General features: G+C 42.1%; 1 protein-coding gene across 1 annotated transcript in view; it reads right to left on the reverse strand.

Moving 5' to 3' along the window:
• Positions 1-23,145, reverse strand: part of SEMA3D (semaphorin 3D) — a 301,084-nt gene that overhangs the window by 120,441 nt on the left and 157,498 nt on the right. The window contains exons 5-6 of the mRNA XM_075343494.1: positions 7,154-7,216; positions 741-860 (exon numbers count right to left, since the gene is read on the reverse strand). Of these exons, the coding sequence (XP_075199609.1) occupies positions 741-860; positions 7,154-7,216 (183 nt within the window). The remainder of the gene's footprint in view (positions 1-740; positions 861-7,153; positions 7,217-23,145) is intronic.

The following is a 23,145-nucleotide window of genomic DNA, read 5'->3' on the forward strand; positions in this document are numbered from 1 at the left end:
GAAGGAGCCAATACACTCTAGCATCTAACGGAGACTGGTAAGTAAGGCGCATTTGCTTTTCTTTTTTTTCCTACCTTTTTTTTACTACCCGAGTTCCAGATCCAGGTCAATCTCGGCCCGGGCCAGCAATCGGGTCCTCTTGAACCCATGCTGGTCTTGATATCACAGAACAAAAATGCTGTAAAAACACCACAAAAGCCACACCAAAACCGCAGATGACTCCCAGGAGACATCATGCCACAAGATGAGGATTTGGTCGGATTTTGGTCAGGAAAAAAACGCTGCAAAAACATCCTGTTTGAACATAGCCTTACTCTCCTTGAAAACTTTATTCCTGACCTGTCTGGTGTGCTCCTTGGTTTTAATTACACTTTCTGATCTTTAATGTTCTCAAACAAACCTCTGAGGCCTTCACAGAACAGTTACAGTTATACTAAGAATAAGATACACACAGTCTCAATTTAGTAATTAGGTGACTTCTTGCGGCAATTGGTCACTCAGAATTTCACTTTGGGTATCAGAGTACAGGGGGCTGAATATAACTACACATCACAATTTTGAGATTAATATTTAGAAAATATTTAAAAAACTATGTATAATTTTCTTAACACTTCACACATATTTGCTTACAACACATTTTTCATTTTGTATGAATTAATTTTTTCTTGAAATATGATATTGAAACAGTGTTGTATAAAGAAGGTCAATGTTATTGCATAATATTATACATAGGAACATACCTCTTTGTTGCTTCCAAGTTCAATGTATCCACATAGAGGGTGAAAGGCTCCAGTTCCACAAGTATATACTTGGGTTTTGTTGTAGTGATGAAGAACTTTAATAAAATTTGCACATTCTTCCTAAAATTAAAGAAGCAATATGCATATCAATTGTGGAACAATATTGAAATATGATACATGAAAATCAATGTTCAAAAATTAACAGGAACAATATCCTTATGTTAGTCGTTAGCTCTAATAAATTACTGTGTCTATCCATAATGTACTATAAATCCAACAAGTGATAAATGTTGTCCAAGTCAGTAGAAAAGTGAAGAATCTGTAAATGGGCAATATCAATGATGCTCATTTCAGGGACTGGGCTGGTCCCTATTCACTGTGCACTGTTTGTTGTGCAGAATGACAGCGTGGTCTGTGCTGCCAGCTTAGACAAGCTGTAATCAGTGGGAGTCTTGATTAACAATATTCAGGGTGGCTTATTTGGTGGTACAATGGGCAATTAAATAATAGATTTCACAGGTGTAATCTGGAACCCCTGTTTTGGGCTAGTTTTTCTCTTGATCATAAGAGCTTACACTCTACAGGAGAGAGAGAGTTCTGCTGACCTCAATCTCTTACAGTCTACAGTTGAAAGAGAGATAGACCCTGAGGACCATAAGTGCTTACACTTGACAGTATAGCCTTACCAAAAAAGTTTGGAGAATAAAATGGCTCTTCTGCATAAACTGTGTTCCGCTGGGAATCGCTAATCTTTGATGGCCCAGGTACTGACCACCATTGGACAAGGTATAATAATACATAAAATGTCATAGCTGTAGGGCATTATGGGGAATCCTACGCGGCCACGCAAAGAGGTATTAATGGCATCTCTGATGCTTCAACAATCTTGGAACTAGTGGTGGGCATGATTTTTTTTTTGCGAACTGCAAATCAAATATCAAACTGTTCAAATTAAGGAATTGGGAATTTCAGGAAATTTAGCTAAAACCCAGTCCTCCATACATCAGTCTGTTCCTTTCTAATGGTAGTAGTTGAGTTGAATCAGTAACTAAATCAAAAGTAAATATCCAGCAGGTTTTTTAGATGATTTAAAGCGAAATTTTGTAAAATAACTATGATGGGCTTTTACTTAGTCAGAGCCTCCATTAGGCTCTGTTATCTCTGAAATCATTGTGGGCATGGTCTCACATTGATGATACCATAAATACTGTAACTTTATTTATATATTTACCCCTGAAGGATTTCCCAACAACCATCCTAATCTTGGGGGTTTCAGTTAGTGACGTTAAGGTGAGTCTCCGATGTGCAAAATAGATGTATTTGGTAAAAACAACTTTTTTCTCCTTTCAATTAATTTATGATTGGTCCGTTTTAAAGCAAAAAAAAAAAATCATCCTTAAGGGGTTAAAAGTGGAGCATTAACACTAGAACAACTGAGGTAGTCATTTTGACTACTTTGCACTATGTATTTCTATATAGGTGTCACGAGTCCAGTAATTCTAGTGTTAAACAGTAATGATATTCTAAATGGATACTAGATAATCATGTCTCTTTCCTGGATAAAAATAAATATATTCAGAAATCAGCATAAGAGAAATATGTATGTACAGATCTGTGTTATCCGCTGCAAATATTGGTTTTTCCTTAAGCGATTAAATAAGAAAAGAACTAAGCAAACAATTTACACCTCATCTTGAAGGAAAGAAATTCATTATTAACCAGTAGATTTTGCTGGATGTAATCCATGTGTTACAGACAAACAGATAACTTTACTACTCTCATGATTTGTACTCAGCATGACTGTGCTTAAATACATGTGTTCATATTACAAAGAATACTAGTGTATTGTGCTGGTTGCCTATTTCTAGAAAACATGGGTGGGAACCATGATTATACTTTTAAATGAAGTTATCACTGAACTCACAGGAACTATTCAAAGAAAAATCTATCCAATAATTCAACCTAATAATTGCTACTACAAGTGAATGAGATTATGAAAACTGCACCCATATGCCCTGTAAGCTCCGAGCTGTGAGCTCTTGAAAAAACTCTGCAGCCAGATAAAAGTACTAATGAGCTTGGTGATCCAAAAGAGGTTGTCCACTACTAGGTTGGTCCAACACCCCACGCCCCCATCGATAAGCTGTTCTAGGTGCCGCTGCCGGCAACAGGCAGTCGGAGATGCTCTGTTCTGGAGCTGCCACGGCTGGGTACTGCACATCCATCTCCTATTGATTTGAATGAGAGGCAGCTGGCCACGACCACTATCAGTTGACAGGGCAGAATTGTAACTGAGCATTTCCAGTTGACTGCTGCCGCCACTGCTGGCACCGAAAGCAGTTGATCAATGTAAAAGTAGTGCACAACTTGTTTAAGCTTTTCATACATCTTAGCTGCAAATGTCATAATCCAGGACCGGTATTCTCCTCTCCAGAGTTTCACAGACCCGGCCTGGTCATGTCAGAGGTTAACTCCCATCAACCTCATTCTGGTTTCAGGAGACGCTATATATGGTCTTTGAACCTGCATTCCTGTGCTGGTTATAGTTTTTCTCTGCAGCCTGTGACTTGCTCTGGTAAGAATTCCTGTTTGATCTGACTCCTTGTTACCTGTACCCTCCCCGTTCGTCTCTGTTGTTTGTATTTCCCACTGCATACCTGATCTCTTGGCTTTTGACTCAGGTCTGTTTTCTGGCTTGATTTTTATCCTCCCTCTGCTGTGACTTGACTCTCCTGGCTAGACCCTGACTGTTTCACTACACTATTGCCCCCTAGTTGCTTACCTGTTAACTGCCTGCTGGAGTTACTCAGCTGTACTTCAGCTGCCTTTCTGTTACAGTATTACTTTGACTCTCCTTCACTACTCTGCTGCCACCTGGTGGGGAATAAGCTATACTACATCTCGCTTGCCCTTTGTACAGCGTGACAGCAAATTATTTGAATCATTTAATTTTAGTGGGAGTTGGTGATAATTTTATACATATCTGGGCCTTATAAAAATAGCAATAGACTAAAGTCAGTAGAACCCCTTAATATCAGCTGGACGGGCCAACAGTTTGTTTTATATACAAACCACATGACTCCCTGACTAATGGTGTTAAGAGAGATAAGGTTTTGCAGAATTTGAATTTCCACACTTGATCCTTTTCTTGCTGAGATAGGTCTAGGCTAGAGCTATAAAAGATAAAGAGATCCATCAAACGATCTTCTAAAAGTCCAAAATCTTTATTGTCCAAAAATTAAAATCATAGGAATGGTAGTGCAAAAAAACAGTAAGCCATTGATATAAAAAACAGACGCATTTCGGAAGTTATTCCTTAGTCATTGTTGAGGAACAATGACTAAGGAATAACTTCCGAAACGCATCTGTTTTTGATATCAATGGCTTACTGTTTTTTTGTACTAGCATTCCTATGATTTTAATTTTTGGACAATTGATACCTTTATAGGCTAACCAGATATCAGATATCACTCCTAAAATACTTTTGTCATTCTTGGGACATAGTATTTCAATTGATTTTTCTGGCTAACACAGTACCACAATATTACCCTGTATGGCACATTGTAATTTTTGGACAATAAAGATTTTGGACTTCTAGAAGATCATTTGCTGGATTTCTTTATCTTTTACAATTCCCTGTTTGGCACTACAGCATCCGAGCAATAGATCTTCCAAGGGTTAAGGTGAGCTGATAATCTTCCCTTTTTTAAGGCTAGAGCTATGTGGCAGGGGAATTCTAAGTGCTTCTCTTTGAAAACACATGAACATTCAGCTGAGCAGAATGTTGCGTGTATGAGGACTTTGGAGCAATAATGCTCAGCGAACAGCAATCTAATGTATATGGGCACATTATTATCCTTCAATTGCGAATGTCAGAAGAGATGAGAATCTGTTACTTGGATTCCAACTACAGGATGATTTTGTTCTTGAGCAGATAAACTGTCACAAGAAAAAATCTAGTTGTGGCTTACTTCCTTCCTCCTAATAAAAACACGTGTATGATTGGTCAAGCATGCATATGTGTAGGCTAGTCAGTAAAGAAAGCTGTCAGTCAAATGACCGATTAGCTGACAGCTATCTAAAGAGTATGGTGAGCCTTAAATTTGGGCTACACCTAGAATTTTTATATTCATTGAAAAAAGAAAAAAAAAAGTGTCCATATGATGCCTTAAACTAAGGCATCACATAAGTGGCAACTGGGCATAATATGTCCTTTTACTATGCATCGCTCTGCCCTGTTTTGTGTATATATTTGTGTTTCTTCAGATATTTTGTCATACCATGCCTGAGGAAGAGACCTGAGATGTCTCGAAAGCTTGCTTTATAACATCATGTTTTATTTTTATTTTAGTTAGCCATTAAAAGGTATCACAACTACAAAGTTTTAATTTTGTTTCTCTCACTGAGAGCAATCAATCATTAGACTAAGACTACATACTACTGTGATATATTGGTTATAATACTATAATATTACTACCCATATGAATGGTTAAGACGTGAAAAAAGCCCTTGTATAAACTATATAAGCCTTGCCCCATGTCAAATGAGCAGTAATGTTTGTTAAAGAGAACCTGTCACTAAATTCATGCTGCCTTAACCAAAGGCAGCATGAATCAGAGCTTGGCTGGACAATTACAGTCAGATGTGTTTCCCTCTGAAACACAATGACATTTCATAGAAAACATAAATTGAGAAGCCAGCCTGCAACAACATAGGATAACACCAGTTGGCTCCCCAACAATGAAATGAAGTGTAATGAGGAGCAAAGCAGCTAATGCAAGGGCCTGCTAAATATGCTCTAATCTCTTCTCAAAGGGAAAATGCTGCTAGATTCATGCTGCCTGAACTATGGGTAGCATTAATCAGAGACTGATTGCATGATTGCAGCCAGGTATGTTTTAAAAATCTGGCTTGAAGAGCTAGCTAGAACAATAGGGAGAGACCTGATTAGTCAAGTGCAACCCCCAACAGACTTCTCCCCATCCCGTTCTAGTTGATTTACAAAGATTCTTAATATGTATATACATGGGAGAGACCTGTCAATCAACAGAAGTGGAGCTGCGAGAAGCTGGCCCTGAGGCCACACTGGATTAATCAAGTTTCTTTATATAGTTTTTAACCAGCTCTTCAAATTAGGCTTTCTTTCATGATGCCCATAGTTCAGGTTCCCAAAATCTTTAAGAAGAGATTTGAAAGGATTTAGCAGGCCCCTAATAGAACAAGAAGTCATGTAGCTAATGCTTACCTCCATTAATGGGGAGCCAACTGGTGAATGGTGTCACTGAGTTACTGCTTGTGAGAAATTCAAGGCTTCCGCTGACCAGTAGTGACCTATGGCACCTCAATCTCAGAACAAAGCTCCATAGGAATCAATGGGTTGTCGGACATTCAAGTTGTAGGACATTACTTCACTGGATTATGTCGGAACTTCCAGGATTTCTCTTTAATTTATAAATTGGTGAACTAGAGAATGTGGGAAAGTCTTTTTTTCACAAACTGGATTACGTCAAAACGTCGAGAATTTTTTTTATTCAATAAATTGGTGAACGAGAGTGTTTGGGGTGTTTAAATAAACTTTTTATTTTTGCTGTGTGTGTTTTTTAACTCTACACTTACCAGGTTGGTAATGGGGGTGTCTGATACACGCCTATCCATTACTAACCCCTGAGCTTGATGTCAGATGTCAATTCATTGCTGATATCAACCCCAAAAGTATTACCCACATTGCCACTGCAACATGACAATCGGGAAAAGCCAGGAAAAGTGCCAGAATTGATGCATCTAATAGATGCTCCACTTCTGGGGTGGCTGGGGGTTGCTATTTCTAGACTGGGAGGGGAAAAATAACCATGGGCAATCCTAACAAAATAATACCAGCCCTCAGCTGTCTGCTTTTACTTGGTTGGTTATCAATAATAGGGGAAACTCATTGGATATTTAAATGATTTATTTAAATAATTGGAAAAAAAGGGTTGCAACCCCCAGCTGTCTGCTTTACCTGTGCTGGTTATCAAAAATTGGAGGGAGCCCATGTCATTTTGTTTTCTTTATTGTTCAGAGCAGTGTATAAGCAACTTCCTCATGCAATAAAGCATGCGCAACAGTCTTTCAACAAACTTTATTAATATATTAATAGTACCTGAATTCCAAAGTGGGATACAGACTTTTTAAAAGTCTGTGTTCCAGTCTAAGGCCGGAACACTCAGTTTTCACAAGTTTGCGTTCACTCATCCCTACTTATAAGTCCATTGTTTTATCTCTTCAGCTCACAGCTGGAAGTGAACATTGTCCACATGTATTTTACTTTAAACCGGAGCCACTGTGCCATGTTTGAACTGGCCCTAAATGTAATCTACATCTAACGGCAGGATATGATGTTTAAAAAAACAAGATAATTACATTGAATCACTTACATTTTCATCTTTCCCAGCAAGCTTACAAAAGTCTTCTCTGTCTTGCGTTGCTGGCCAGTGAATCTAAAAATGGAAATATGTTATATGTTATAATCATAGTCTTACCAATTTTACATTATGTTTGATAATATATGTATATATATATATATATATATATATATATATATATTGTTTGCATTAAATTCTGAACTCATAATTTTCATATAGTTTACAATTGTATGACGTGTTTCAACTAAAAGACGAATGTAGTGTTCATGTTAAGATACAAGAGTCTTACCGATGACACCATCAGTGAAGTATATGTTTATTATATACCACAAAGCTTTAGTAGAGTCGTTCCCACCACTAGCCTTAAGTGGATTTGTCCAGAACAGACAGAGTTTACAATATCCCTTTCACAAAATGTCATAGTGAACATAACCAATAACAGAACTACGTAACTATCATAAACTAAAACTACAGTTACAATGGTCTGGTAGACTGATCCATTTCTATTTATAGTCTTGAGTTCTTCAGGATTTGGTGGAAAATCATGGTTAATCTGATAACTCATATGAACACTTAAGTATGTAATTTGCATGGACTGACATTCCCATTGTTTTATTTTAGAGCTATGACAGCTCTAAAATAAAACAATTTATATATGTGACAATCAATGATATGGAAAATTGTGGATGATTTGTGAATAATTAATATCTTTATAATCCAGATAATATTTCAATTATAAATGCTCACCGTTTTATTTCATAATATGTACAGTTAGGTCATGAAATATTTGGACAATGACACAAGTTTTTGCATTTTAGCTGTTTACCAAAACATATCCAAGATACAGCACTATAACCAATATGGGCTTAATGTGCAGACTAAGCTTTAATTAGAGGGTATTCACATCCTAATTGGAGTATTTAGGATTTTAAAAGGATAAAAGGATTTAGGATTTACAGCTCTTTAAGATATAGACAACTCTTTTTCAAGGAACCTAAAGTAATTGGACAATTATCTCAAAAGCTCTTCAATGAAATGCATGAACTATTCCCTCATTAGTCAATCATTAATTAAGCAGGTAAAAGTTCTAGAGATGATTCCAGGTGTGGCATTTGCATTTGGAAGCTATTGATATGAACCCACAACATGCAGTCAAAGGAGCTCTCAATAAAAGAAAAACAAACCAATATTCAGCAAAAAAAAAAGAAGAAATCCATCAGTGAGAAAACAGAAATGTTTAAAGTAGATAAGTCAACAGTTTGGTACATTCAGCACAAAAAAAGCACAAGTGAACTTGAGAACTCAAAAAAGCAAGGAGGTCCACAGAAGACAACAGTGATAAAGGATTGCAGAATCCTATCCATAGTAAAGAAAAACCCCTTCACAACATCCACATTAATGACGAACACGCTCCAGGAAGTAGATGTTTCAGTTTCTGGGTCTACCATAAAGAGAAGACTTAATGAGAGCAAATACAGAGGGTTCACCAAAAGATGCAAACCATTAATCAGCCATAAAAATAGAAAGGCCAGATTAGACTTTGCCAAAAAACATCGAAAGAAGAACACACAGTTGTAGAAAAACATTCTTTGGACTGATGAAGCTAAATCAACCTGTATCAGAATGATGGGAAGAAGAAAGTATAGAGAAGGCTTTCAACTGCTCATGATCCAAAGCACACCATATCTTCTGGAAAACAAGGTGGAGGCAGTGTGATGGCATGGGCATGTATGGCTTGCCATGATACTGGGTCACTAGTTTTTATTGATGATATGACTGAAGACAGAAGCAGTCGGATGAATTCTGAGTTGTAAAGGGCAATGCTGTCTGTTCAGATTCAACCAAATGCAGCCAGGGTGATTGGACAGCGCTTCACAGTACAGATGGACAATGACCCAAAACATACTGCAAAAGCAACCCAGGAGCAAAGGCCTGGGAAATCATCACAAAGGTGTAAAGCCAGCATTTGATGATGTCCATGGCTTCCAGAGTTCAGGCAGTCATTGCCTGCAAGAGATTCTCTACAAATTATTAAAAATGAATATTTTATTTATGGTAAAGTTAATTTGCCCCTTTACTTTTGAAGTCTTGAAATGAGGGGCTTTGTAGAAAAATGGCTGGAATTCCTAAACGTTTCACAAGTTATTTTTGTTCAACCCCTTTAATTAAATCTGAGAGTCTAAACTTCAATTGCATCTCGTTTGTTTCATTTTAAAACAGAAATAGCGGCATGTAGAGACCAAATCGTTAAGATTCAATCACTGTCCAAATATTTCTGGACCTAACTGTGTATCATTGAACATGGTTTCCATGGATTTGTCACAATGATTCTAAAGGTAGTGGCAGTAAATAATATAACATAATAAAATTACACTTATTTACCTAATCCATGGTTGGATACAGACAGAAGAGAGCCCTTTGAAGTCCAATATAGCGTTTACTGTACTGGTTAATTAATTTATACTTTCATAGGTCGGACTTTCACAAATGCTGTGCTATCAAATACATTTTTTCATTATTTTTATTAAATTCTTTATACTAAAACTGGGGAAAGGATGTGCGAATTTGTGAGTCTAATTTTTACATTTTTTCCTAATATTTGTAAAATATAGGGTGTTTTGTTTAATATCCTTTGCAAGACTTGAAACTGTGATAGTCTGATATGTAGTACCAAGATGGCAACATCTGGCTCACACATGCAGGCCCTAGTGCAGGCGTACATCAACTTCTATGTGTGCCAAGGGGTAAAAGTCGCCATATATTTTCCAAAATGTACAGTAAGAAATGGAAGGAATGATGTTCTTATCTATAAAATAATGGTAGGAAATTGGCAAGTTTCACAATAACAATGTTTGTTTTTACGTTTAATGGTAATTTTCTCCAAAAATGTCAGTTTCTAAGAAAGCTGCATGAAAGAAGAACTGTCAGATTTCTTGATTTTTGTTTTGGTAAATACTTTAGATCCCTAATTATACCATAATAATTAAGGACTATCATCACTCATTACATCACAGATGAGAAACCTGTGGTGATGATAATAAGCATTTGTCTATAGTCAAACACACACATACAAGCTTTCATCACACAAATGCTGAGAAACAACAGGAAATAATGCAAGTACAACATTCTGTTCACTGATATCGTCCTAATTAGTATGTGTTTTATTTAGAACTAGCTGTAGTACCCGGGCGTTGCCCAGGGTAGTAACTGTCTCTCTCCCAGTCTCTGTATGTGTGTCGCTTTCTGTCTGTCTCTCTGTTTGTCTCTTTCCTTGTCTGTCTGTGAATATATCTCTATATATATGAAGAAGAAAACGGCACTTCCTTCGTATATATTTTCAAAAGATGTTGGGGTGCACTTCAGGTTCCAAAGCCATACAACAAGAAGTAACAAGGCACTCCCAAAGTGTGATGAAAAAGTGTATTTATTGTGCTTGAAGAATGTTTTCGGTCCAAATTGGACCTTCCTCAGTAGCACAAATGTGAGGAGTGATGTGGCATGGACTGCGGGCGCGGAATCCACCGCTGCAGCCCCCATGCAGCGGTGGATTCCGCGCCCGCAGTCCATGCCACATCACTCCTCACATTTGTGCTACTGAGGAAGGTCCAATTTGGACCGAAAACGTTCTTCAAGCACAATAAATACACTTTTTCATCACACTTTGGGAGTGCCTTGTTACTTCTTGTGAATATATCTCTGTCTGTCTGTTTCTATAGGCCCCGTCACACTAAGCAACATCGCTAGCAACATCGCTAGCAACATCGCTGCTAACGAACAACTTTTGTGACGTTGCTAGTGATGTCGCTGTGTGTGACATCCAGCAACAACCCGGCCCCTGCTGTGAGGTCGTTGGTTGTTGATGAATGTCTTGGGCCATTTTTTAGTTGTTGCTGTCCCGCTGTGAAGCACAGATCGCTGTGTGTGACAGCGAGACAGCAACAACTAAATGTGCAGGCAGAAGGAGCCGGCTTCTGCGGAGGCTGGTAACCACAGTAAACATCGGGTAACCAAGAAGCCCTGTCCTTGGTTACCCGATATTTACCTTTGTTACCAGCCTCCGCCGCTCTCACTGTCAGTGCCGGCTCCTGCTCTGTGCACATGTAGCTGCAGGACACATCGGGTTAATTAACCCGATGTGTGCTGTAGCTAGGAGAGCAGGGAGCCAGCGCTAAGCATTGTGCGCTGCTCCCTGCTCTGTGCACATGTAGCTGCAGGACACATCAGGTTAATTAACCCAATGTGTGCTGTAGCTAGGAGAGCAGGGAGCCAGCGCTAAGCATTGTGCGCTGCTCCCTGCTCTGTGCACATGTAGCTGCAGGACACACCGGGTTAATTAACCCGATGTGTGCTGTAACTAGGAGAGCAGGGAGCCAGCGCTCCGTGTGCGCTGCTCCCTGCTCTCTGCACGTGTAGCTGCGTGCGCTGGTAACCAAGGTAAATATCGGGTATTTACCTTAGTTACCAAGCGCAGCATCTTCCACGCGGCGCTGGGGGCTGGTCACTGGTTGCTGGTGAGCTCACCAGCAACTCGTGTAGCGACGCTCCAGCGATCCCTGCCAGGTCAGGTTGCTGGTAGGATCGCTGGAGCGTCGCAGTGTGACATCTCACCAGCAACCTCCTAATAACTTACCAGCGATCCCTATCGTTGTTGGGATCGCTGGTAAGTTGCTTAGTGTGACTGGACCTTATCTCTCTGTATTTGTATCAGTCTATCTGTCTCCATCTCTGTGTCTGTCTGTCTCTATCTCTGAGTCTGTCTCTATGTGGGTGTCTGTCTGTCTCTCTCTTTTCCATCTGTCTCTTTCCCCATCTGTCTCTTTCCCCGTCTGTCTCTTTTCCCGTCTCTTTGCCCGTTTGTCTCTTTCCAGGGCTGTCTCTTTCCTGGGCTGTCTCTTTCCCTGTCTGTCTCTTTGACTGGCTGTCTCTTTGCCTTTCTGTCTCTTTCCAGGGCTGTCTCTTTCCAGGGCTGTCCTTTAGAGGGCTGTCTTTTTGCCTGGCTGTCTCTTTCAAGGGCTGTCTCTTTCCAGGGCTCTTTCTTTCCAGGTCTGTCTCTTTGCCCGTCTGTCTCTTTGCCAGTCTGTCTCTGTCTGTCTCTCTGTCTGTTTCTATCTCTCTGTCTCTTTCTCCATCTCTCTCTGTCTTACGGGGGGCTGTCTGATAATAACCTAAAGGAGTATCAGACAGTTAGGGTCCACCGTGCAAAGACTCTGCTGCAGACTATGTCAGAGTGCAATACCTCTGTTAACTCACAGAAGGATATAATAAGTAAGTAAAGCAATTCCTCCCTTACTTGGAGGGTGTGTGGAATGATCTCTGTTAATAATCACAGAGACAAAGGCAATGTGTGCGAAATGGCACCTACCTAGGTCCGCTCTTCTAGTGGTGCAAAAGAGACGAACAGCAGCGTAAGCCGCACAAAGCTCCTACCTGCGTTCGCTCCACTAGTGTGCGAGGACACGAACCACTAGATATGGCACCTGCCTAGGTCCGCTCTTCTAGTGGTGCAAAAGAGACGAACAGCAGCGTAAGCCGCACAAAGCTCCTACCTCTGTTCGCTCCCCTAGTGTGCGAGGATACGAACAACTGCTAGTCACAGTATAAGGAACGTTACCCTAGCGGCAACGTCCACCTACGAGTCGAACCACAAGGCCCAGCCAGACCATGTGCCTCAGGCACCTGCCTATGTCCGCTCCCCTAAGAGGTAAGGATACGGACAGCAGCCGAAGCTGTAAGGTATAAGAACGCTACCCTGCCGGTAGCGCTCACCTAGCATAGACAGAGAAATGCCTAGAGGAACGCGCACAGAGCGTCTACTCTTATGCATGAACCAAGAGGACTGAGCGCCATGCGGCATGTGTCAGGGTCTTATATAGACTCTGTGCCTCATCCAAGATGGAGGACACCAGAGCCAATCCGCTGCCAGAACGACAGGAGTGACATCATGCTGGCCTATCACCGAGCAAGGCATCACAAGCACATGACCAGCTACCAATCGGCATAGAAGGTGTCAGAGACATGTGACCTCGTGTCAGCGATGATGTCATCCGCACATGTGCAATGGCTCCAAGATAGGACTTAGTCTCCGGCGCTCGCACATGTGCAGTAGCAAGAAATCTGGACTTAGTCTCCGGCACTCACGCATGTGCAGTAGCAAGAAATCTGGACTTAGTCTCCAGCGCTCGCACATGTGCAGTAGCAAGAAATCTGGACTTAGCCTCCAGTGCTCGCAGCAACCGTAACAGTACCTCCCCCTCAAGGGCCCCCCTCCCGGCGACGCAGGTAATCGGCAACTAAGTCGGGAGCATGGACAGCCTCCTCAGGCTCCCAAGAGCGATGTTCCGGGCCGTAACCCTCCCAATCTATCAAGAAGAACCTGCGCCCTCTAACCATCTTAGAACCAACTATGGCTCGTACCTCATAGCTAGAGTGAGAGGAATCAGAGGCAGGAGAGTGCACTTCACGAGCGTGAGGTAAAATAGCCGACTTTAGCAGTGAGACATGGAATTTGTCATGGATCCTAAGATGGACGGGTAACTTCAATTGGTAGACTATAGGATTTACCTGTCGAAGAACCTCATATGGACCCAGGAAGCGAGGAGCAAATTTGACAGAGCTCACTCTAAGTCTCACGTGTTTTGCAGAGAGCCACACAAAGTCCCCTGGAGAAAAGACAGGAGCTGGGCGACGAAACCGATCGGACACCGTCTTCATACGGTCCTTAGCTGCTTGGATCGACTCTTGAGTCCGATCCCAAACCTCTCTGGCATTAGTTGCCCAGTCGGCCACAAGAGGAGGAGGTGCAGCAGCGGGAAACGGTACCGGTACCCTAGGGTGTTGCCCATTATTGAGTACAAACGGTGTCTGCCCAGTGGCCTCAGCCAGCGAATTGTTAAGGGCAAATTCTGCCCAGGGTAGGAGGGAGGACCAGTTATCGTGGTTCTCAGCAACAAAGTGTCGAAGGTATATAATCATGGATTGATTGGTACGCTCAACCAAACCATTGGTCTCTGGATGGTATGCCGAAGAGAGATTCAACTCAATTTGCAGAAGGCTACAAAGATCTCGCCAGAAACGGGAAGTAAATTGCGGGCCTCTATCACAAATGATACGATCTGGCATCCCGTGAAGCCTAAAGACATGCTTGAGGAATAGTTTGGCTAGTACCCTGGAAGATGGGATTCTCGATAACGGTACGAGATGAACCATCCGGGAGAAATGGTCCGTAATGACCCACACAAATCTATGTCCCTGTGAACATGGAAGATCACCCACAAAGTCCATGCCTACCACCTCCCATGGTCTATCTGGCACTGGTAAAGGATGCAAGAGCCCAGCCGGTCTCTGCCGTGATGGATGGTTGCGAGCACACGAGTAGCAGGAACCGACATATCTCTTGACGTGGCTGGCTAAGTGTGGCCACCAATACCACCTCTCCAGTAACTCTCGTGTCCGCCTAATACCAAAATGCCCACCCACCTTTGAGGTGTGGGCCCATGACAGTATATCATTCTGTCGATCAGGCGGAACAAAGGTCTTGCCCGGTGGGATTTGGTCTAACGTCACAGTGGAGAGCGTATGAAAAACCCTGGAGGGAAGGATAAGACGAGGTTCGTCAATCTCTTCCTGGGTAGAAAGCATAGAGCGAGACAGGGCATCTGCCTTGTTATTCTTACTCCCAGACAGATATTTGATGGAGAAGTGAAAGCGGGAGAAAAACAAGGACCAGCGGGCTTGGTGAGGATTCAGACGCTGAGCGGTTTGTAAGTACGTCAGATTCTTCTGGTCTGTATAGACCTGGAAAGGATGTTTCGCTCCTTCCAGCAAGTGACGCCACTCCTCCAAGGCTAATCTCAAGGCGAGCAGTTCCCTATCCCCAATGGTATAGTTTCTCTCTGCCGGTGAAAAGGTTTTCGCAAAGAAGAAACACAGCCTTTTTCTACCTGCACCGTTCTTTTGATACAAGACCGCACCAGCACCCACTGAAGAGGCATCAACCTCTAAGAGGAAGGGCTTATTCTCATCGGGTCTTTGAAGAACGGGAGCAGTTGAAAAGTGTCAAGTGTCTTTTTACTGCCTCAAAAGCCTGAGATGTCTCAGTAGACCAGGCTTTGGGGTTAGCACCTTTCTTAGTCAAGGCCACCAAAGGGGCCACCAAAGTAGAAAAATGGGGTATGAACTGCCTGTAATAATTTATGAATCCTAAGAAGCGTTGCACCGCCTTCAAGGAATAAGGTTCGGACCATTGCAGGACAGCAGAGAGCTTCGCAGGATCCATAGCCAGGCCCTCTTGTGAGATAATGTAACCCAAAAAAGGCAATGAGGACTGCTCGAATACACATTTTTCGAGTTTAGCAAACAATAAATGCTCCCTTAAACGGGAAAGGACACGAACGACATCCTGACGATGAGTCTCCAGATCAGGAGAAAAAATCAGGATGTCGTCCAGATACACCACTACTGAGGATAATAGTAAATCCATGAACACATCGTTTACGAAGTCCTGAAATACTGCGGGTGCATTACATAACCCAAAAGGCATGACGAGGTATTCATAGTGACCATCTCGGGTGTTAAAAGCGGTCTTCCATTCGTCACCCTTTCGAATTCGTACCAAGTTATACGCACCCCGCAGATCCAACTTCGTAAAAACTTGAGATCCTCTCAGTCTGTCAAAGAGCTCCGAAATTAAAGGTAATGGGTATTTGTTCTTTATTGTGATTGCGTTGAGACCCCTGTAATCTATGCAGGGACGCAAATCACCCTCTTTCTTCCGAACAAAGAAAAACCCAGCTCCCGCGGGAGAGACAGACTTACGAATGAACCCCTTCTCTAAACTCTCTCTTATATAGGTCGACATGGCCTCCGACTCAGGTATCGACAGGGGGTAAACCCTGCCTTTAGGTGGAACCGAACCTGGGATAAGGTCTATGGCACAGTCATACGGCCTATGGGGTGGAAGAACCTCAGCACCCTGTTTGAAGAACACGTCAGCGAAATCCAGATAGGGTGTAGGTATGGGAGAGAGATCAGTAGATGCAACCGCAATGACCTTAGGTGGTAAGGGAAGACATCGGGACTGACATTTCGAACCCCAACTAATAATGCTGTCAGACTCCCAGTCAATGTGAGGAGCATGAGTCCGAAGCCATGGGAGACCCAGAAGGACGTCGTCTATACCCTCAGGCAAAACAAGAAAAGAAATCTCCTCTATGTGACCCTGAGACAGGGAAAGGCGCAAGGGAACTGTCCTCAATGTAATGGAGTCAGACAACATAGTTCCATTAACAACACGGACAGGAATAGGCGCCTCTAACATGATAGAGGGAATATTGTGTCTCTTTACAAATCCTGTGGACACAAAAGTCCCGTCAGCTCTGGAATCCACAAAAGCCATAATAGGCCATGTATTCTCAGATAACGAGAGCTGACCTGAGATACAACACTTAGAGGGTGCAGAAGACGTCTCTAGTAATCCCCCTCTAATGGTTACTAGGCCAGGGAGTTTCCCTGACGACTAGGACACTTGTTGGCATAGTGCCCAGCCTGACGACATACGTAACATATAGGAGGACCAGACTTGCGTATGACCTAACTCCATAGGAGTGGGAGATGTTTCAGATGCTGAGGAAGATGGTAGTGGACCCACAACAACTGGAATAGCCCAATGCTTAGGGCGTGAGGAAGAGACCTCGAGTCTACGTTCCTTATGGCGTACATCGATCCTCGTTGCTACTGTGATCAAGTCCTCCAGAGAAGCAGGGACCTCACGAGTAGCGAAAGCATCCTTGACATAGCCTTCCAACCCTCTCCAGAAGATAGGAATCAACACCTTCTCTGGCCAATCTAGTTCTGCCACCAGAGTTCTAAAAGCAATGGCATAAGAACTAGTGGATAACGAACCCTGAGATAGATCTAACAATCTCAGGGCCGCATCATGGGTAACCTGCGGACCCATGAATACCGCCTTAAGAGCATCAAGAAAGTCTTGATGTCTCAGAGTAACCACATCAGAGCGCTCCCATAGGGGAGTCGCCCATTCTAAGGCTTTGTCCTGAAGTAAGGCGATGATAAAGCCTACTCTGGACCTCTCCGTAGAGAAGCGAGAAGAGTTGACCTCTAGGTGTATCTGACACTGACTAATGAAACCACGACATGATCTGGCATCGCCAGAATATCTGCTTGGCAGAGCAAGTGGAGGATCATGTGCAGATGTCACCATGGTCTGAGGTTTATCCTCTATACTCTTGAGCCGTGACTCAAGTATTTGTATGTAACGGTGTAACTGCTGATATTCTGCCATAACTGCCAGACCCTTGGCTCAGTCCTAATGTTACGGGGGGCTGTCTGATAATAACCTAAAGGAGTATCAGACAGTCAGGGTCCACCGTGCAAAGACTCTGCTGCAGACTATGGCAGAGTGCAATACCTCTGTTAACTCACAGAAGGATATAATAAGTAAGTAAAGCAATTCCTCCCTTACTTGGAGGGTGTGTGGAATGATCTCTGTTAATAATCACAGAGACAAAGGCAATGTGTGCGAAATGGCACCTACCTAGGTCCGCTCTTCTAGTGGTGCAAAAGAGACGAACAGCAGCGTAAGCCGCACAAAGCTCCTACCTGTGTTCGCTCCACTAGTGTGCGAGGACACGAACCACTAGATATGGCACCTGCCTAGGTCCGCTCTTCTAGTGGTGCAAAAGAGACGAACAGCAGCGTAAGCCGCACAAAGCTCCTACCTCTGTTCGCTCCCCTAGTGTGCGAGGATACGAACAACTGCTAGTCGCAGTATAAGGAACGTTACCCTAGCGGCAACGTCCACCTGCGAGTCGAACCACAAGGCCCAGCCAGACCATGTGCCTCAGGCACCTGCCTATGTCCGCTCCCCTAAGAGGTAAGGATACAGACAGCAGCCGAAGCTGTAAGGTATAAGAACGCTACCCTGCCGGTAGCGCTCACCTAGCATAGACAGAGAAATGCCTAGAGGAACGCGCACAGAGCGTCTACTCTTATGCATGAACCAAGAGGACTGAGCGCCATGCGGCATGTGTCAGGGTCTTATATAGACTCTGTGCCTCATCCAAGATGGAGGACACCAGAGCCAATCCGCTGCCAGAACGACAGGAGTGACATCATGCTGGCCTATCACCGAGCAAGGCATCACAAGCACATGACCAGCTACCAATTGGCATAGAAGGTGTCAGAGACATGTGACCTCGTGTCAGCGATGATGTCATCCGCACATGTGCAATGGCTCCAAGATAGGACTTAGTCTCCGGCGCTCGCACATGTGCAGTAGCAAGACATCTGGACTTAGTCTCCGGCACTCACGCATGTGCAGTAGCAAGAAATCTGGACTTAGTCTCCAGCGCTCGCACATGTGCAGTAGCAAGAAATCTGGACTTAGTCTCCAGCGCTCGCACATGTGCAGTAGCAAGAAATCTGGACTTAGTCTCCAGTGCTCGCAGCAACCGTAACACTCTGTCTGTGTCTCTGTCTGTCTTTTTCTGTCTCTCTATCCGTCTCCCCACTGACATCATATTACCTCCCACATAAGCTTCTTTTACTAACAGTTTTTTTGTTCCTATAGCAACTACTGACAGTTGCTATTAATAGCCTGTAGCTCCCACCTCCATTCAGTTTAATGGATGCAGGATTTTGGAGAGTAACGGTAAAGCGCGGGGTTAAATTTTCCCGTCAAAACATAGTCTATGACATTCCCTGAGTCACATGAGGCGTCTGTGCAAAACTTTGTGATTGTAAATGCGACGGTGCAGATTCCTTTAGCGGACATACATACATACACACATACACACATACATACACTGAGCTTTATATATTAGATTACTTTCTGATCTCAACATGTCAGCACTGTTCTCTAAATTACTTTATTTAGAGCAGGGGTGGAGATTGGGGAATCTTTTTCTCCCAAAGGCCATTTGGAAATTTCTACCATCAATTAAGGCCTGAGCAAAATTATCAACTTGAGAAGTACCCTGATATATTTGGTGGCTGAACCTGCATCTCATTGGTGTGGCTGTGATTTAGGTGATATTGATCATGTTGTTTCTCACAACTGCTTTTCCAGGTCTGGAGTGCAGTCAACTCTTTCTCATAATATGTTTTGTAAATAATATACATAATATAGGAGATGCTGGGGCTGCTGTATATGCATCACATAGGAGACACAGGAGGTTTAAACATTACAGCAGGGGGTGGGGCATATAACTTGTAGGAGGGGCTGGAAGCATATACATCACAGGAGATGCTGGGGTCTAAACATCACAGGAGACAAAGGCTAAAGGTTTAGCCGAAAACACGTTCCATTTTGTTTGTACTGTGCTTCTATGGATTAAATCCTAAAGATTACTGCAAGTTTTGGAGTGCTGGTCTTATGTTCATATATTATTTGGGTGTGCTGTCCCTTGACCGAGCACCTGCAATTTTGAGTGCCGCCTGGATATCACTTCTTATTTCAGCAGTCAGTAGTGATTTCTGGGGGCATGTCCTCACAGAGCACATGGGGGTTTAAAGGTTCGGGCACTGCAGTCCCCGGGAATCCATCCAGGGGTCACAGAAAAGATCATTGTGGGCCAGAGGTTACCCATCCCTGAAATAGACAGTTATAATACGCTAATGCCTGATTGCATACCAGTAAGAAAACTATTTTGAAACTTGACACCTATAGCAACAGTCTTTTAATATGGAATAAATTAGGCCTTACAGGGGATGGCTTATCAAACACAAATCAGATGGACATAAAGTCGTAAATTAAAAATGAACTGGAGATCTATTCCACAATATGAAATGGGAAGTTCTAAGGATACCCATTATGTTCATATGTTGACAGGAACATAGATAGTAGTAAAGTATATTTTCCCACCTAAAACCTGCTGATGGATTGACTTGTCTTTTTAGTGGCCTGTGTAGCCCTAGAATGTCATTTTATGCTGGAAGCTTTGAAGCCCCATTTGCTTTCTCAGTAGTTTAGAACTTTGATGAGGAACATCTGTTTCCTGAATTATCGGTGCCAATGTCTGCTTATCAGTCCATGCACAACCACAATCAGACTTATTCAGCTTTTAGGATTCTTCTAGACTAGTTGAATATTTAGCAAGAAACCTTAGTTGTAATAAGGCATACAGCTAAAAAGTAAATAACTACTAAGGAATAACTGGATGGAGAGGTGCCAATAATGTCCTATAAACTGGGCAAAATGTGCTCAATGGGCCGCTGCATACTGAGAGTAAAAAGCAGCCCTGAGCTACAAAGCACATTATTGTGAATTGAGGTGTGTATCCAGCATTATATCACTACAATCCAGAGCATGTGCAATGTCTGCGGCCCATTACTGTTTTATTAAATGCAGGTGTAGACAGCTAAGTGTGAACAGCCATTAGGAAAAACAAACCAGAAGCCAGACCACTGGTGCCCTAAGGCACACCTGCTCTTCCAACCTAGGACCAATACTTTTTATAGATGACAGTTGGCATGGTGAAAAAGGATGTTGTTTTTTTAACAAATGTAATCAGAGCAGAGAAGAAATACAGTATATCACTTTTTTCCATAGGTTAATAGATAATTTTTATTAGGCTGCAGTCACCTAGGTCCCTAACAGGCAAATAAATGGGGTGTTGCAACAAAAATAAAATCTGTCAATTTCAAATTCATTAGATGACTAATATATGTAGTAAAATCTTAATACACATGAATTTACTTTGTTTGTAACCTTTCCATTGTCTCATATCTTAATCAAAATGTTCTTTATTTTTTTATTAAGGCTATTTATTATATAATAAACTGGTATCCCATATATTAAAGGGAATCTGCCACCAAATCTGAGAGTAACATAATGTAAGAATAGAGACCCTGATTTCAGTTGCTGGCCTGCACCAACATGGGTTGTTTAATCCCTAAATGCCATAATCAATAGCGATCACAGCAATTAGGAGGCTGAGAGAGGGAATGTGCTCCCTCTTCAGTATAATTGGCGCTAGTGGCATGGTCTAAGAGGCTTCAGTCAATGTTACACTGACAAGTATAATGTATTGATATACTTGTGCATATTGTGCATGATTGTACCAAAATTCAGAGTAATAAAAGTTAACATAGGGAATAAGTAAAAAAGTAAGAACAAAATTTGAAAAATATAAAAAAAAAAAAAAATAAAGAACAAAAAAATGAAAAAAAAACCCAACATTATATATTATTATATATATTATATAAATTTATGTGAAAACAAAAATAAACAAAAAAGTATACATATTTGGTTTCTCCGCATCCGGAACAACCCGATCTATAAAACTGTGATACTATTTAACTCCTTCAGTCAACACTCTAAAAAAAAATAACATACGTGCAAGAAACTATGCCTTTTTCGAGAAGTCAAACAAAAAGTGGAATAAAATGTGACCTAAAAGAAGAACGAATGTAAATAAAAATGGTATAACCAAAATCCCCATCTTGTAATGCAAAAATGAAGTCACTAAACAGCTCCATCAGCAGAAAAATAAAAAGTTATAACTCTGAGAATATAGCAATGCAAAAACAATTATTTTATATATAAAAAGACTTTTATTGTTCAAAACCATCAGAATATAAAAAATGATATAAACATGGTATCACTGTAATAGTACTGACCACAAGAATAAAAAAAACAAGTTCTGAATTGTTGTTTTATGTTCATTCTGCTTTCTAAAAATTGGAATGAAAAGTAATCAAAGAACCAAAAAATGGCACTAATAAAAACATCAACTCGTCCTACAAAAAAAAAGCCCTCACATGACTCGGCAGAAATAAAGAAAAAATATAACTCTCAAAATATGACAATGCAAATACTTTTTTTTCTTTTTTAAATAAAGTTTCTTAGTGTGTGACAGTTGCAAAACATAAAAAAAATATAAATCTGGTATCGCTGTAATTGCACTGCCCTTTAGAATGAAGCTGTCTTATCACTTACCCCGCATGAAAAATTGTGTAAGCAATAAATAAAACCAATTCTTGACCTGCTGTTGATTTGCTTATTCTGCTCCCAAAGATCACAGTAAAGGCTGCTTTACATGGTACGACCGATTGTGCGATTTGACAATCGATCGTACCCGCCCCCGTCCTTTTTGCGTCACGGGCAAATCGCTGCCCGTGTCGCACAAAGTCAGTAACCCCCGTCACACATACTTACCTCTCGTGCGACCTCACTGTGGGCGGCGAACGTCCACTTCCTGGAGTGGGAGGGACGTTCAGCATCACAGCGACGTCACACGGCCGCCGGCCAATAGAAGCGGAGGGGCGGAGATGAGCAGGATGTAAACATCCCGCCCACCTCCTTCCTTCCACATAGAGCCGGCGGCGGCCGCGGGAGGCAGGTGAGCTGCTCATCGTTCCCGTGGTGTCACACGGAGCGGCGTGTGCTACCACGGAAACGATGATCAACTAAATTAAACGATATTATGGAACCTAGCGAGCAGTACCCGACTCACGATTTGTGAGCGATACTGCGTCGCTAGGAGGTGTCACACAGGCCGGCATCGTCAGCGATGCCGGATGTGCGTCACAAAAACCGAGACCCCGACGATCTATCGCACGATAGATTGTCTGGTGTAAAGCAGCCTTAAGACTCGGCTCAAATTTATCCTGCGCTCTGCTTTAAGCGCTTACATCACGACTCACATGTAATTCTCTGAAATACATGACTCAGACAGAACCTCCAGCAGAAGATCCCTATAATAAGGCAGAGCGAGTCATTGTGGATGCTATATGGCCTATGATCCAGTGGTATCCCTCTTTTTAGCATGTACAAAAGTGAGGTCGGCCACCTCTGAAAAGCTAAACAGAGACTAAACGGAGCCCTGAGTAACTATGCCAGCCTTATTAGTGGATCCATTGGGGGTTCTTATTTGAATCACTTCTTTCAGCTATTTGGATGGTAACACTTAAGTAAACAGAAATGTTAACAGAAGTGTAGTGGACGTCTACATTACAGGTAGTATAAAGGCTCAAGAAAGTGACAT

This window comes from Anomaloglossus baeobatrachus, chromosome 4, assembly GCF_048569485.1.
Source record: "Anomaloglossus baeobatrachus isolate aAnoBae1 chromosome 4, aAnoBae1.hap1, whole genome shotgun sequence".
NCBI classification, from domain to species: domain Eukaryota; kingdom Metazoa; phylum Chordata; class Amphibia; order Anura; family Aromobatidae; genus Anomaloglossus; species Anomaloglossus baeobatrachus.